The sequence below is a fragment of the Dendronephthya gigantea genome, unplaced genomic scaffold, assembly GCF_004324835.1.
Source record: "Dendronephthya gigantea isolate DGI-Jeju-01 unplaced genomic scaffold, DenGig_1.0 000031F, whole genome shotgun sequence".
In the NCBI taxonomy this organism is placed as follows: domain Eukaryota; kingdom Metazoa; phylum Cnidaria; class Anthozoa; order Malacalcyonacea; family Nephtheidae; genus Dendronephthya; species Dendronephthya gigantea.
Genome location: NW_021163041.1, coordinates 1,701,451 through 1,715,265, shown reverse-complemented (window position 1 = coordinate 1,715,265; position 13,815 = coordinate 1,701,451). Strand labels below are relative to the sequence as shown.

The 13,815-nt window shown below is 35.4% G+C and overlaps 3 protein-coding genes across 4 annotated transcripts; 1 reads left to right on the top strand and 2 right to left on the bottom strand.

The window, feature by feature from the left end:
- Positions 1-5: 5 nt before the first annotated feature.
- On the top strand, positions 6-1,682 carry LOC114524423 (arrestin domain-containing protein 1-like). Its single transcript, XM_028545493.1, has one exon. The coding sequence runs from the start codon at positions 196-198 to the stop codon at positions 1,171-1,173; it is 978 nt and encodes a 325-aa protein (XP_028401294.1). The 5' UTR covers positions 6-195; the 3' UTR covers positions 1,174-1,682.
- Positions 1,683-1,725: 43 nt separating this feature from the next.
- On the bottom strand, positions 1,726-8,847 carry LOC114524422 (serine/threonine-protein phosphatase 2A regulatory subunit B'' subunit beta-like). 2 transcript variants are annotated; one of them, XR_003687095.1, is made up of 13 exons: positions 7,901-8,847; positions 6,638-6,741; positions 6,240-6,342; positions 5,754-5,828; positions 5,435-5,521; positions 5,276-5,314; positions 4,925-5,042; positions 4,631-4,679; positions 4,468-4,551; positions 3,990-4,284; positions 3,334-3,428; positions 1,871-2,264; positions 1,726-1,836 (listed from the first exon to the last, which is right to left on the bottom strand). XR_003687095.1 is itself a non-coding variant. In XM_028545491.1 (12 exons), exons 1-12 carry the CDS (start codon positions 8,372-8,374, stop codon positions 2,168-2,170), a joined length of 1,620 nt encoding a protein of 539 aa, XP_028401292.1. In that variant the 5' UTR covers positions 8,375-8,847; the 3' UTR covers positions 1,726-2,167. The 2 variants fall into 2 exon arrangements, 1 of the variants encoding a protein (XP_028401292.1); XM_028545491.1 differs by having other exon boundaries at positions 1,726-2,264.
- Positions 8,848-10,764: 1,917 nt separating this feature from the next.
- On the bottom strand, positions 10,765-13,520 carry LOC114524421 (alpha-protein kinase vwkA-like). The gene is made up of 2 exons (XM_028545490.1): positions 12,588-13,520; positions 10,765-12,055 (listed from the first exon to the last, which is right to left on the bottom strand). Exons 1-2 carry the CDS (start codon positions 13,503-13,505, stop codon positions 11,063-11,065), a joined length of 1,911 nt encoding a protein of 636 aa, XP_028401291.1. The 5' UTR covers positions 13,506-13,520; the 3' UTR covers positions 10,765-11,062.
- Between the last annotated feature and the right edge of the window lie 295 nt (positions 13,521-13,815).

The window sequence follows — 13,815 nt, the reverse complement described above, 5'->3', positions numbered from 1 at the left end:
AATAAGGACAATAAGCCAGTATAAAAGAAAAGCCAGTTGAAAGCTTCTCTTAGTTTAGTCGGAGTGTGTGTTATACAAGTAATAGAACATTTTAAAAAACTTTAGTGGAACCAGAAACTCAAACCACATATAAGTGGTTAAATTGGGCTGCAATTCTAGTTTAGTATTTTCGTCAATATCATTCGACATCAGTACATGTCAAAGCCAAATATCTTGGTGGCAATTGACGCGAAGGATGCATTCCATCCTGGAGAAAGAGTACGAGGAGCAGTCGTTATTCAACTGAACGAATCCATAGAAGCGAAAGCCGTAGTTTTGAAGTTTCTTGGCAAAGCGCATTGGCATGATGACGATGACAGCGTGGCTTGTCATGGCCGAGGATATCTTTTCAACAATGAAATCGCGTTAGACAACCCACAATTACAGAAACGTGAATCTGAGATCATTCTAGACAGTGGTCAGCATACCTATCCTTTCGAGTTTATTCTACCCCCAGAGCTCCCAACTTCCTATCGCCACAACTATGACGGGAAACATTGGAATGCCTCAGTCACATACACCATTGAAGCGGTTATCGAGAGGAAATTCTATGAACGAAACAATTCTTATTCTCTGGAAATCCGTGTTCAGGATGTACGCAACCTGAACCTCGTACCAGATATGAATGAATACAGCGAAGTTATAAGTAAGAAAAATGTGCGCTCGTTCTTTATTTATAGCTATGGTTCATCTCATGTCAAGTTATCTGTACCAAAACGAGGTTACTACCTGGGAGATGTTATCGAAGCGACTGTGGAAATTGACCATACTGCATTCAGCAATCAAACCAAAGAAGTGACACTCGAGCTCGTACGTGACACAATATACTTGGACGTCAAGGATAACCCGGTAAAAACTGCAAGTTTAACAATCAAGAAAAGTTTACTAAAGGAAACACTGCAGGCAAACACATTTTATAAATGTTCTGATATCATCTCAGTTCCCATGGATCTCACACCTGATTTGTATGTTAAAGATAGTCTGCAGATTAAATATTTTCTTTTGCTCACTGTTCGACAGTGGACAGCACGGAACATTGTTTGCCGTCTTCCACTCACCATTGCCGGGTTAGATAGTGAACGCCTGTATCCGTCATTTGACAATAAAAAACCATTGAAAGCGGCATGTAAATAGCTTTTAATCATCTATAATTGTTCTATATTCTATATGGCTCAGCCACTGTGTGTTTTAGAATAGTGTGAATTGTGAAATCATAATTCTTCACACGAATAAAACTTGATTTAACTTCCCGATTGTTTGGAAAGGGAGTTTGTGGTGCAACTTCTAGACCATATAGGCAGCTCGGTCAATGCGGTTACGTCTTACATAAGCAACAGTGAATTTATCAGTATAGATAAAAATGTATGGGTTACAAATATGAGGATACAGCTAATGTTTCTGAAGTGACACAACTGTGGTGACATCTAATGTAAGTTAGCAGTCATGCTTTCCGCGTGTGAATTTTGCTGCAGAAACGTTTTGAAACAATTTGCAGGACATTGGCATTCGGATAACAATGTTCCCTAGTTTGCCCCTGGTTTACGTCGAGCTTTTCTTACTTTGCTAATGCTTTCGCATTTAATAGAAGACCTTTTCTAATACATAATACAGATATTTTATTCACAGTTTGTTGAGCAGAATCATCAATAGATACAATTTATATTAACTATACAGTCAATAGAAAATCGCCTTCTTTATGTACATATCCACGTTTGGACGTTTATTACTTTTATACATATATATACTAAATACTACTATATATACACACTCTTTCACAAAAAGTCACCAAATATCAACCTTATATGTAGTCTGCATGTTTAATATCTTCAACGAAGTGATACTATCATAGGCTACTATGAAATAAAGTGTTTAGTGTGGTTTATAACTCTTGTTTTTGCAGTCTATTGGGAGATAGATGAAAGTACAAAAGTATAATTTCACAGACATTTAGAAACTATTCTATATAATGACTACAATATTTTGATTTTTGGAGCGAAATTCCTCAAGGAGCCTCCCGATCGTTATAATCCACACGCTAAATATGTTAATTGCATTAATCTAAGATCTAATATGTACATTTTTTTACTGTACAAGAAAATACGGGTAATTTTCATATATGAATCATGAATCATCTGTATTGCCAGTTTCGAAGACCTTCGTAAATATCATCCGTACTAGATGCATGTACGTCATCATCGTCCAAATCCAATAAATCATCATATTTTCTATAAATATCAATAATGGGCTTATTATGAAAATCTATGTGTCTCTATGAAAATGTATGTGTCTTGCATGTAGACTTGTGGCGGCTCTATTACCGTGAGCTATCTTGCAGTTCCACCCTAGCGTTTGCGAAACAAACGATTCGCTACGATGCGGATGAAGTGGAAACAACTTTGTCTTTGTTTTAAAATTGTGACAAATCACAAATTCGCGAATTTTCTGAAAATTTGAACAATTCGAGGGCGTCGTAAGCGTCCCTAACTTACAATGCGTTTCAAGGCGTAGTCAAGTAGATTAATGAGTAGCCAAGGTTTGTCGGTACGTCGCAGCAATAAAGACCTTATATATAAGACTGACGTTGATGGAAAACTGCTAACCGCAAACGAAAATAGCCTCCTCTGCAGGCATCTCTTATGTATTTATATTAGGCATTTATATTTGGCTTGAATCACATTTGAAAGTATACCCTACAGATTTTCGACAGCATACTTCACATTTCAAATTTCAAGGAAAATGTTTTCAACTTCAAGACAACTAATAATAGTTGATGCATCTATATGATTGCCGTTAGTTGTAAACGTCAATCTTGAAACGGCCAATGAAGCCTGAATGTCCATATATTGCAAGCAAACATCAAAAACAAAAATTTAAAGGAATGCAACTGATTCTCAAACGACTGACGACAACTTCGCACGCCAGGGTGGCTCGTGCTGGGTCGGACTGACGACATATAGAGGTGGATTTCCACTGTCCCACGGGCCGGGCGTACAGGGCTGTAAGAGTTCTAAACCCTGTTATAATTATATATATCTAGTTTTTTCAGTGTAATTTAAATAACTTTAAACTTTTACGTACGTGCGTGCGTGCGTGTGCGTACACGCACTACCTGCAAATAACACGACAAGGGAAATCCTGCCTCTTACGCCGCTGACCATACAGAAGTCATTAAACTGGGTGCATATTCATATAGAGATATATATTGCCTTGACGATAGCGAACATTGCATTAAAACTAGAATCACGGAATGAAATATTGTCGTAGTTGAAGTGATTATATTTTACGAATACTAACCCGTCATCACTTGCGCCCTCCTCTGCTATTAATAATCCGTATTCCTCCAGACAAAACTTTTCCCAATCCGATGGCACACGTTCCTCTGGATCAGACTTCAATAGGAAAACAAACGTCAATCGATTAATATATATTTTCGTTTGTCAGTGCAAATATATATATACTTTAAGTACATTAAAATTACTCTTTCTGCTATTGCATGTGTGTTGAATAATAGCTATAGCGTATATGGGAAACATGCGGGGTTTCCACAATAGAAGGAGATTTCCTTCAAAATGACAACCACTAGGGAGGGAGGAATGCGTCTTATAATAGGATATATTATACATTCTTTTCAAAAGTTCTTTGTCTCTCTTTTGTCATTACTATTTCCCTGGAAACCCTGGAAACATGTGTGTGTATAAGAGCTTCTTCAGAGCCATTTACGTAATTGCATGTGTGATAAATCTTAGCTTATTTTCTATCCAACTATAGCTAAATACGTTCACAAACTTGAGGGGATGTTTTAATACCTCAATAATAAATACAACAAATATATCATATATATATATATATATATATATATATATATATATATATATATATATATATATATATATATATATATATATATAAACAATATAATACATATTGTATAATGGTTTATTATAGGTTACCTTTAAAGAAGCGAATGGATCTCTTTGTTCATATTCAACGTATTTATCCAGATTCAAAAATGTATTAAAAAAGATATGAGCAAGTCCACAGCGCTTGAGATCTCCCAAACTAACTTTTCCTTCTTCTTTAGGCTTAACTAAATCAAGAACTGAGCATATGCAGTCTTCAAAAGACATTGCTTCAATTCCCAGGGCCTCCATCTTCGCTACTTGATCTTCATAAAAATACTCCAGTTCATATAGAGATATGATTCCATCACCATCGAGATCCATACACCGAAACCAATATTCAATGCTGTAAAACAAACCAGGATGATTTATTTTATCGTTAAATCAGTTAAAGAAACTGTATAAAGCGAGCTATAAAGAAAATTATGACTAGTTTTGCTGCACTTATACACGTTGACCCATGGAAAGAGTCTTCGTCGTCGCAGCATATGCACCTAACTAAATCTGACAATGCCAAATATGGCAGAACCTTCTTGGTTGATGTTTATCTTCTTCAGCCATTAGAAACCAAACAAATTCTTCGTACGTCATTTTGCCATTATTTGAAGGGCATCTAAAAAGTTTAAAAACGTGGTTATAATATCGTCGTTGAATGTGATGGTACACTATTTTAGATTGTTCACTAAACTTACTTTGTGACACACCCGGAAAATATGCGGTTAACAACTTTGGAAGATATTGCTGTAATAACAAAAATATGTTATGTTTTATAAATTAAATTGACTGAAAGGACAGTATAAGTAAATGTTACATGATGCGGGATAACTATGAATAATTATAAACCATGCATAGATCGCTAATGTATTTTTTTGAAAACCTCTCCCTGAAGTGAAGGTAATTCCCTTTATGCATGTCAATTTTGTGTCTTAGGTAATTGGGGACTTAGCTATACGTTATGATCGAAAGATTAAGAGACAGGTACCTACCATGGTTTCCATGTTTTAAAAGTTCTTTTTCATCGATCAACAAATCATGATCAGAATCTAATTCCCAGAATTTACAGTAGATCACGTAGAAATGTTCATACGAAAAATAGTCTACAATCTGTAAATAAAGTATGGAGTTCAACGAACATGTAAAAGTCGATAGTAGAACTTTATTGTAGTTAAGTTTTAGCTTTAGTTTTTAGTAACCCGGACACCCTCGCAGTATCCCCTCGCTAGCATTCCTGCCTAAATTTGTGTAAATCTTCCCTAGGTAAATCTTCCCGTGAAATATGAAAATCCGCGCTCGATAAAGGCTAAATAAAGGCAATACTGATATACGGTAATAATTACCAAATTAATATCCTCTTCATCCTCTAAATATGATAATATCTAAATTGAAAAAATATTCACCAATGAAAACTTTAAAGACATATTACTTTATCAATGATACAAATTATAACACATGGGGAAACGTTAAATAAGAAGCTATATAATTATATATATATATACCTTCAAAAAGTTACTATTTCGCAATTCAGATAGAGTAATTTTCCCAGACCAAGAGCTATTGACGGAAAAAAATATTCTTGCTATAACCTAAAATCAAAATAGAACTTTAAAATAGAAAAAAACTTTAGGATAGATCAATGTAAATTAGAATAGATTTCATAGGAAAGAATCTATGAAAACTATTTTCCGAAAAAAGGAAATTGAAAAATTTTTTTCATATATCAGTTCGTGAAGTATACATAAGGACCGTTTGATTTTTTTTACATGTATCATCCTGGCCACTTATGAAGTGACAAGAGATATAAATACACCATCTTACCGTCTTGATATAGCGAGAATGAAATTCTGGCGCATCCGCTAGAAATGCTAAGCCGCCATGGTTATCTACAACATCCTAAAACAGAATTCAATAATATAAAATGCATCTTCTTTAAACAATATATTTCTATATGTAATACAAAATACGAGTAATTCGGTAAAGTGAGTGTCAATGAGGAAAACACGGAGGAAAGAATTGTGAATAAGGGGTCGTAGACTCGTAGTTTACAATTATTTGTCGTTTTAAATTTTTGAGTTGATAACCAAACTTTAACATCAAGTAAATCAGAAACAAAATATAACATTGGCCTAAAGATTTGACAACCGAAAATACTGCTAGGACATTTGGAAATCCCTTTAGTCAACACAGCATTTTGTGATGAGTTCATTTATTATTTTGAATATTATATAAACCTATATTATAGTAGCTATTTTAGTGTTATTTAAACAGTACCACAAGCTTAGTTGTTACAACTAGAAAAGTTACCTGTACAAGCGGAATAAAATCTTCTGAAATAAGATAATCTCTTCTATTGCATGTCATAAGATACATAAACCTTGATGCTTCATCGTGACACGATTGAGTTAACCTGCAAATTGTTTACAAAATTTGATATCCAGTTAGTTAATATAAATAATTGAGAATCCCTTAGCTATACCCCTTTACACATTGCGCTAAGCTTAAAACCTTCCATGTTCAAACTAAACTCACAACAGTTACCATTGTATGCAAAGAGAGATGGGCATGGATATCTATTTCTATTGATTATTACCAGTCACACAGGTAAAAATAAAACAGGTAAAAAATCACAATCAAGCCCTAATAGAAGCACACCCTAAAAGTATATAGGGGCCGGCTTCAATACTACCAAACTATGCATGTACCTTTTCCAAACTGCTGAGAAGTTTTGATGGGTAACATAACCTGTCTTCTGTCCACCACAGCAATTAAACAGGATACTTCGCCAATATAGAGGAAATTTACATGCCTGAATAATATTAAACAAAATTATTCCAATAACACAACCAGTATAGTATGTGTTATGGTATGGCAAACTTGAAAATGTAGTCAGACTTTATAAGTTCTTAATGTTCTCAACCCACAAGACTGTTCTATTTTCAACAGCTTTACATTAAATCAGTGTCAAAGTCTTTGGTGAAAACTGCCAAACTTAAGGAAAACATTTAATTTCTTTTCTAATCTAAAATTGAAAAATTGTTTGAACCAGTTTTATATCACTACCTTCAGTTAAACTAAATTAATTAAAGGATAATTACTTAATTCTTGGGAAATTAACTCAAAATTGTAGTATTTCTTCCAAATTTAAAATCAATTTAAAATGTGTCGGACCCAAGATGTGGGACTATGCATGCAACTTAGATTTCTGAAAGCAAATTGTTTTATTTAATTTCAATTCATTCAAATTTGATGTACATTCTAGCATTTGTGTTCCTAAAAGAGTCAAGATGCCACTGAGCTGTATTGGGCCATAATACAACATATACATGCAATACTCTTATTTCTACAGAAAATGTCCAACACAGTATATATATATAATTATATATATATATATATATATATATATAATATATATATATATATAATATATATATATATATATATATATATATACACACAGTAATTTTTTTTTTTTTGGTGAAGTATATACTTCAGCAAAAAATACAATGCTTAAGAGAACAAAGGCATTCATAAAATAAACTATTTTCAGCAGCTCTTTGTTCTTGTCTCCTCCTCTTTCTGTAAGAGGCTGACAGTTGCAACCATATATGCATATTCGGTGCCGCAGAATGGAACATTCAAGAACACTAATTACGTTAATACCAATAATTATTGTGCTTAATAATGTTCATGCTAATTATGCTGTCTTACAAGCTTCTGAATTTATAGATTGATCAATATAGCAAATACGAGGTGCTTTCCTTTGCAATTTATCACAGTCAGGATTATAATTCCTGAGTAAACATAGGAACAACACTTACAGCACTTGACATACTATTATAATATGTACTAAAAACAAAGTCACAATAAGCATATACTTTTCTTAAATTAATTATATTATTTGGATTTAGTTAGAATTATCAAAAAACACACCTATTCTTAAATCTATTCATTTTAATCTTACCTACCTTAGTAACAGAGGAAAACTCTTTCATAGGTATCCTTTGATTAATTTTAAAAATATTTTCAACTAGCTGTGCAGCCTTTTCATCCATTTGTTTAGCACTGAGAGATGGAGTGCCTTTTGGAAAATAGAAGTGAGGGATGGCTGCAGTAGATCCATCATTAACATCCAAACTTGCTAATGGAGAATCATTTGGTTTATTATGACATTTGTTCAACTTTCGCACTGGTTTAGGACTTCTTGGTGATCGTGCAGTTAATGTTGCACTTGGCGGTGCTGGCGGAGAAGCTGGTCTAGCACTTACAACAGTTGAAATGACAGGAGTTTCAAAAACAGCAGGGGATACACCATGTAATATACGACTTAAATCTTCTTGAAGACATCTCTGGGTTTCATCTGTTGATAACCATTTTAAAAATAGCTCGTCCACTTTTGATTTGAGTAATGGAACTAATGTTGATGCCATATTGATACGCATTGCAACGTTTATAATGCAAGGATAGTTGCTGTTCAAACACAGATTTTTGAAGGTTTCTGTTTTAAGTCCAGTAGTTTTGCGTGATGTAGAAATGACTACAAGAGTATTTGTACCTCAGTAAGAAAGAAATGTAAGACTCTAAGAATTGTTTTGGTTTACTCCACCCCCACTGGAAATCCGGCTCTCAGCTCTTGCCATACCAACAAAAGTTGTTTGTACTAGAATCTGTGTCACTGTCACTGCTGCAACCAAACGACCACTTCCTTCAAAATTGCATAATTATTCAACCCAGTAACAACTTGTTTCCAAACGTCGACCGTTCGTCGTGTACAATACAAGTTTAATGCTATCAGACTAAGAAACAACTTTAGCTCTAGAGATTGTAGAAATCCCGAGTAGTTGATAAAAATGCTGTAATAATTTAAAAAATAAAAAATTATCGGTTCGTAGAAGAGTTTCGAACTCAACTCTGCTTGACGTTGTTTACGATGAGCTCATGACTTTCCAACCTTAGCGTCCAGTCTTTCCGCGATGTATGTTAATTAGCGCAATTGGCGCGAAAAGAGTAGATATATTCTGATTCATTTTAACATCATCTTATTCGATCGCCTGTCTGATCGATCTCAATTTACTGACTTTAGCAAGCATACTAATAAGTTCGTGAATATCTCAAACGGCTAGAGTCAATACCGCTACAGTGCTACACCCGCGAAATGAACAATAATCTTCAGGGAAGTCAATACTTTGGCAAAAACAACTGATTAATATAGGTGTTAGTCAGGTTAATCCATTGAACTGAGTTAATTACGTTTGCCGCAAATTAAAACAAAAACATCTAAAAAGAGCCATTCCCAATAGTCTTTGGGCTAGTCGGGCAAATCCTTTGATAAACAAACAAGAAGTCCTATGAAAAAATATTAACAATAAAAATTGACGCGGAACGACGCATCCCATCATATTTTTGTCACTACATTGAACAATCCCAAAATCTACTGCGCTCTGAGTTAAAATAGAACAGGTCTCTTATGCATAAAACCTTTATCCTACATATCCTTGATAAAAGAACTGAAAAAATACAAGTATATTTCACTCAAACTGACCATAAATTCTTTAAGACATAAAATTAAAGAAATATTTGAAGAATATTTGCTCTCGGCTTAACAAAAGATTACTAAGGTCTTTAAATTGAATTGAATTGAAATGAATGCATGAATATATTATTATGATACTGAGGAAAGTGAGTCGCACGTGGAGAATCAGTTGATTAATTATCACTATATATAAGCGGTTAACTCGGTTAACTCACTTTTACAAACTACATTAAAATGCTGTATTTCATGACTGAATAAATACTCAACCAAAATGTGAATACTCAACCCAGTGAAATATAAATACTTATAGTACAAAAAAGATGAAACAAAGTATTCATTTTGCGTCTCCTGAAGGCCTATATACGGTTTTTTCTCTGCGTAAATCAGCAAAATTACTTGCTCAGTTTAGGCGAAACGACGTTCTGGTCCACCCATCAACAATGGAGCGTCATGCAGCACTGGTCGAGCCAGTCATCCTTAGTAACTCCTCGTTAAGCAATCAGTGTAATAACTGCAGAACAATGTTAAACCTTGTCACCGAAAGTAATGTGTAGTGCCGTGTATTCAGCATTGGCCTGGACAAAAACTGGGAAATGACAATTTATCTTCAAAACTTAAATTTCATCATGAACTATCATAAACATATTGACCGAGCAAGCTATATACCCCTTAAGACGATCTTATTTTTTCTTAAAAAGCTCCATTATTCTATTTATTAACAGAATGTTACTCGTATTTTACCCACGCCACCCACTCACAGAGTTAAAAAGTCTCACAATTCACATTGCTCAAATTTTTTGCGCCATAACGCAGGCACAAATATAAGTTTTAAAAGAAACAAAGAAAAATAAAACTTAAAGACACTATAGTCTATATTTTATAATGAAATATACTTACACCTAATATATTTTATAGGGGCAACGGCCAAAACTGCAAATTGTTTGCGATTGAAAAAAAATTATTGAAACAACAAAGAAGCCAAGGTAATGCATAGCTGTTATTTTTACCGCGTATAAGCACTGACGTACGGATACAGAATTGGAGAATTGCATCGGAAATGCTTCACCCAAAGCATTCGGCATGGAATAAACTTTATGGCCTTGAAAATATGTTCTTATAGTACGTGAAAAGCATGACCACCTCTTCAAATGTTTTGCAAGATTTCTTAAACTAAAAAAGAACGCAAGTTTCGCAAAGCATTCAAAGTAGTGGTCACAAATGATACGAAAACGTCACGACTGTTGTATTATTGAGGAATCATGGACAGATAGTAATGTGGTAACTATATTCAATGCATATGTTAATTTATTTTTAGAAATTACAAAAAAAGGAACAATTTTACTATGAATAAAAAGAGTTTATGCGGTTTTTCCGTTCTCCAAATTTACATTTTAACGCCGTTGAAAAATATCAGGTCTATCCAGTCAAGAACGCTAGCTACTCCTCCTTCATCTGCCACAATCCAATCATATCGAAGATGTTCATAAATTAATCAATGTTAAGTTAATTTAACTAATCAATTATGTACTATATTTTAAACAACCTAAACACATTACATTATCGATTAAAAAAGTTAAGAATGGACCAGCAGATGCCATTATCTTCTTAAACCACCAAACCAACCTTGTTCACTCATGGTTGATGACTTCGGTTGATGGCGATGAAGAGGTAGGCTCATGGCTTTACAAATGCTATTACAATGATGGGTACGGAAAAAACGATGCATCCCAGCTGTGCCAAGATTTGTGCTGGAAAACCTAGTCAGATCTTTACAGTGCAAGGCTGGGTCAGTGAGGGTAAATTTGAATCCATCACCGGTGCTATGCTTCACCCCTTGGAGGTCAACTACCATGAGATATCCATCAGTTACGTGGTATGTCCAATGACTAAAGGCGTTCAAAGTGGCTGCGTACTCATTTTTGTTGACGAATCCATGATTAGAGTTGTACTTCACGTAAGAACCTTCAATAAGTGGTTCCTGGGAACAGTAGAAAGGTTTCGGGCGGCCACGGAGGCTCACAACAACGACTTTGGTGAACAAAATATTCTTTGCATCAACGGGTTTCTGCTTGTTAAATTCGCGTGAGAGGAAGAAAGAAATCGACTGGATTTCCATTTGACGCTTGTAAGATTCTAATTTATTCAGACCAGCGCCTAAATATTTGAACTCTTTAAACACGACTTTCTTTGGAGTGTCAAAGGTGCAGTCTATTCCATAATAGACTATCCTTTGTGCCCCTTCTGCAAATGGCTGAGTAGCGATCTGAATCTTTCGGTTTTTCTTCTCTTCTTCAAGAGGTTGTCTCAAATTATCAACGACCGTACCGTCTGCCAATTTGTTTCGAAACACGATTGCATTCTCGCTTCGGATGCTACTCCAAACAGGGGTTTCTTCACAAATTGTAAACTCTTTCAAGGATCGTGAACGTACCAAGGCAGGGCGTTGAACGGCTGGGTTGCTCTCGTGAGAAAACGCATCAACACCACCAACGCCAGCAGCGGCTAATGTAGTTGTTTCCGCATCACGAATAGAAGAAGAAATGGAGTCAGCGACTGCAAACATTAATTGTTCAGCAGATTCCAACTTTACCTGTTCGAAAATTTGAAAAAACTAGAATGTTACATTGTTACTGTACTAGTAAAGTGCCTGCTATAATGGTTAATAGTTATGTCATCTACTAAAGCCTGCAGCATACGATAGTTATCAGTTGAACTATAAAGCTATCCGTCCATATTAGTGCAGCTGATATCTCATTCTCACAGTGTACATATGCATGCGAGTGGATTTTACCGCTAGTTTTATGAGGCATGTTTGATATGGGACTGAGAACAGGGTTGGATGAGGCCTGATCGATTGCTCACGTATATCCTACAGGCGTAAGAAATAATATAGGTTCATTGGACAAAATATACTAATTTCAGATGGCCGTGACGAGGTACGGGGACATCTTACACGCAACAAAATAAACTACGCAGGCAAACGTTGATCACTGATCAGAATTGGAAAGAGACGTGCAGGTTACTAACAAAATCTAGCAATTGCATTGTGTATATAGGTGTGCCAAAATATCAATAACATGTTTGAGCAGCCTTTTTTTTAGCCTTTTGAGTAGACCTCTTACCTGCTGAAGCATTGTCGGAGTCCTTAAAAGTTTTCTGAACTCAGCTATCATTTTGTCAGTTTTATCGGTGATTTTTGCAAACCAGTATGCTATATTCTTATCTTCAAGAACGTTTAACAAATCACCTGCATTCAAACCTCTGGGGTCGCCATTTGGAAAATCATCTAAGACATCCTCATGATACTGACGTCCATGACAGGGCGCGTCTGTAACGTGAAAGAGAATACGTGTCGGAGACGACCATTCTAAATTTCCAGCTTCTTCTAAGCCACCAAATACGTCTTCTGCAGCATCACCACCCCCATAAACTTTTATTATTGATACGAACGACCTGAAGTTAGCAATGTTGTCCGTGAACTGTAGAGAAATGATCCGTTCTTCGTCGTCGCAAACCCTGTCACCGTCGTAATGATCTCGATATCCAACGAAAGCCACTCTAAGATTCAGGTCATCAAATATGGTTTTACAATGGGCAACTAAAGCATCAATTTTCAATTTTACTTGATCAATGTAAGGATCCATGCTACCGGTGCAATCAATGAGAAAGCAAACATCGACCGTTTGTGAACTCTTCATTGTTTCAAAGAGTTGGTGAATTCTTACTTTCCGAGCTCGCACGAATTCCAACTTCTTCTCGGATAACTTTAGCCGTTCCTTTGAACTAGGACCATCTTTCCTAGTTCTAGGGCTTCTCACTATTGTAGCTGAGTCTTCTTCTCTCGCTATTTCAGCTTCAACTTCGGCTAAATGCTGCCTTGTTTCCGAGCCTGTTTCATCGTCTGAAAGTTGCATTTGAGAAAATTCCCTTGCTGCATTGTACCTTTCTTCTTTGATATATCCCCGCTCCCGGTTTTTATTTTCAATATCTTCATTATCCAAGAAACCTTTTCTGTAAGGTCTGTTTTCGCCTGACGCCATAATTTTTTGACAACGTTGCCAGTCTCGACAATATACATATTCATGATTCTTGGAAGTTGGAATGATCTTAAAAGACCCGGATGCGCTTGGATTAAATTTCACAATATGCTTTCCTTGATATGGCAGATCAAAACCTAAGAGACCGGCTCTTTGGTTTATATAAATGTCATGGGAAACTTCCCTTCAGCAAGGTTGTCACATTTACAAAACTTGTAGGGTAAGAAATGACTCGTATTAAAACTGCCTGTTGATCTTGTCCAATTTTACTCAATTTGATACTGCCAGGCTGCGAAAAAATTCTGCAAAAATT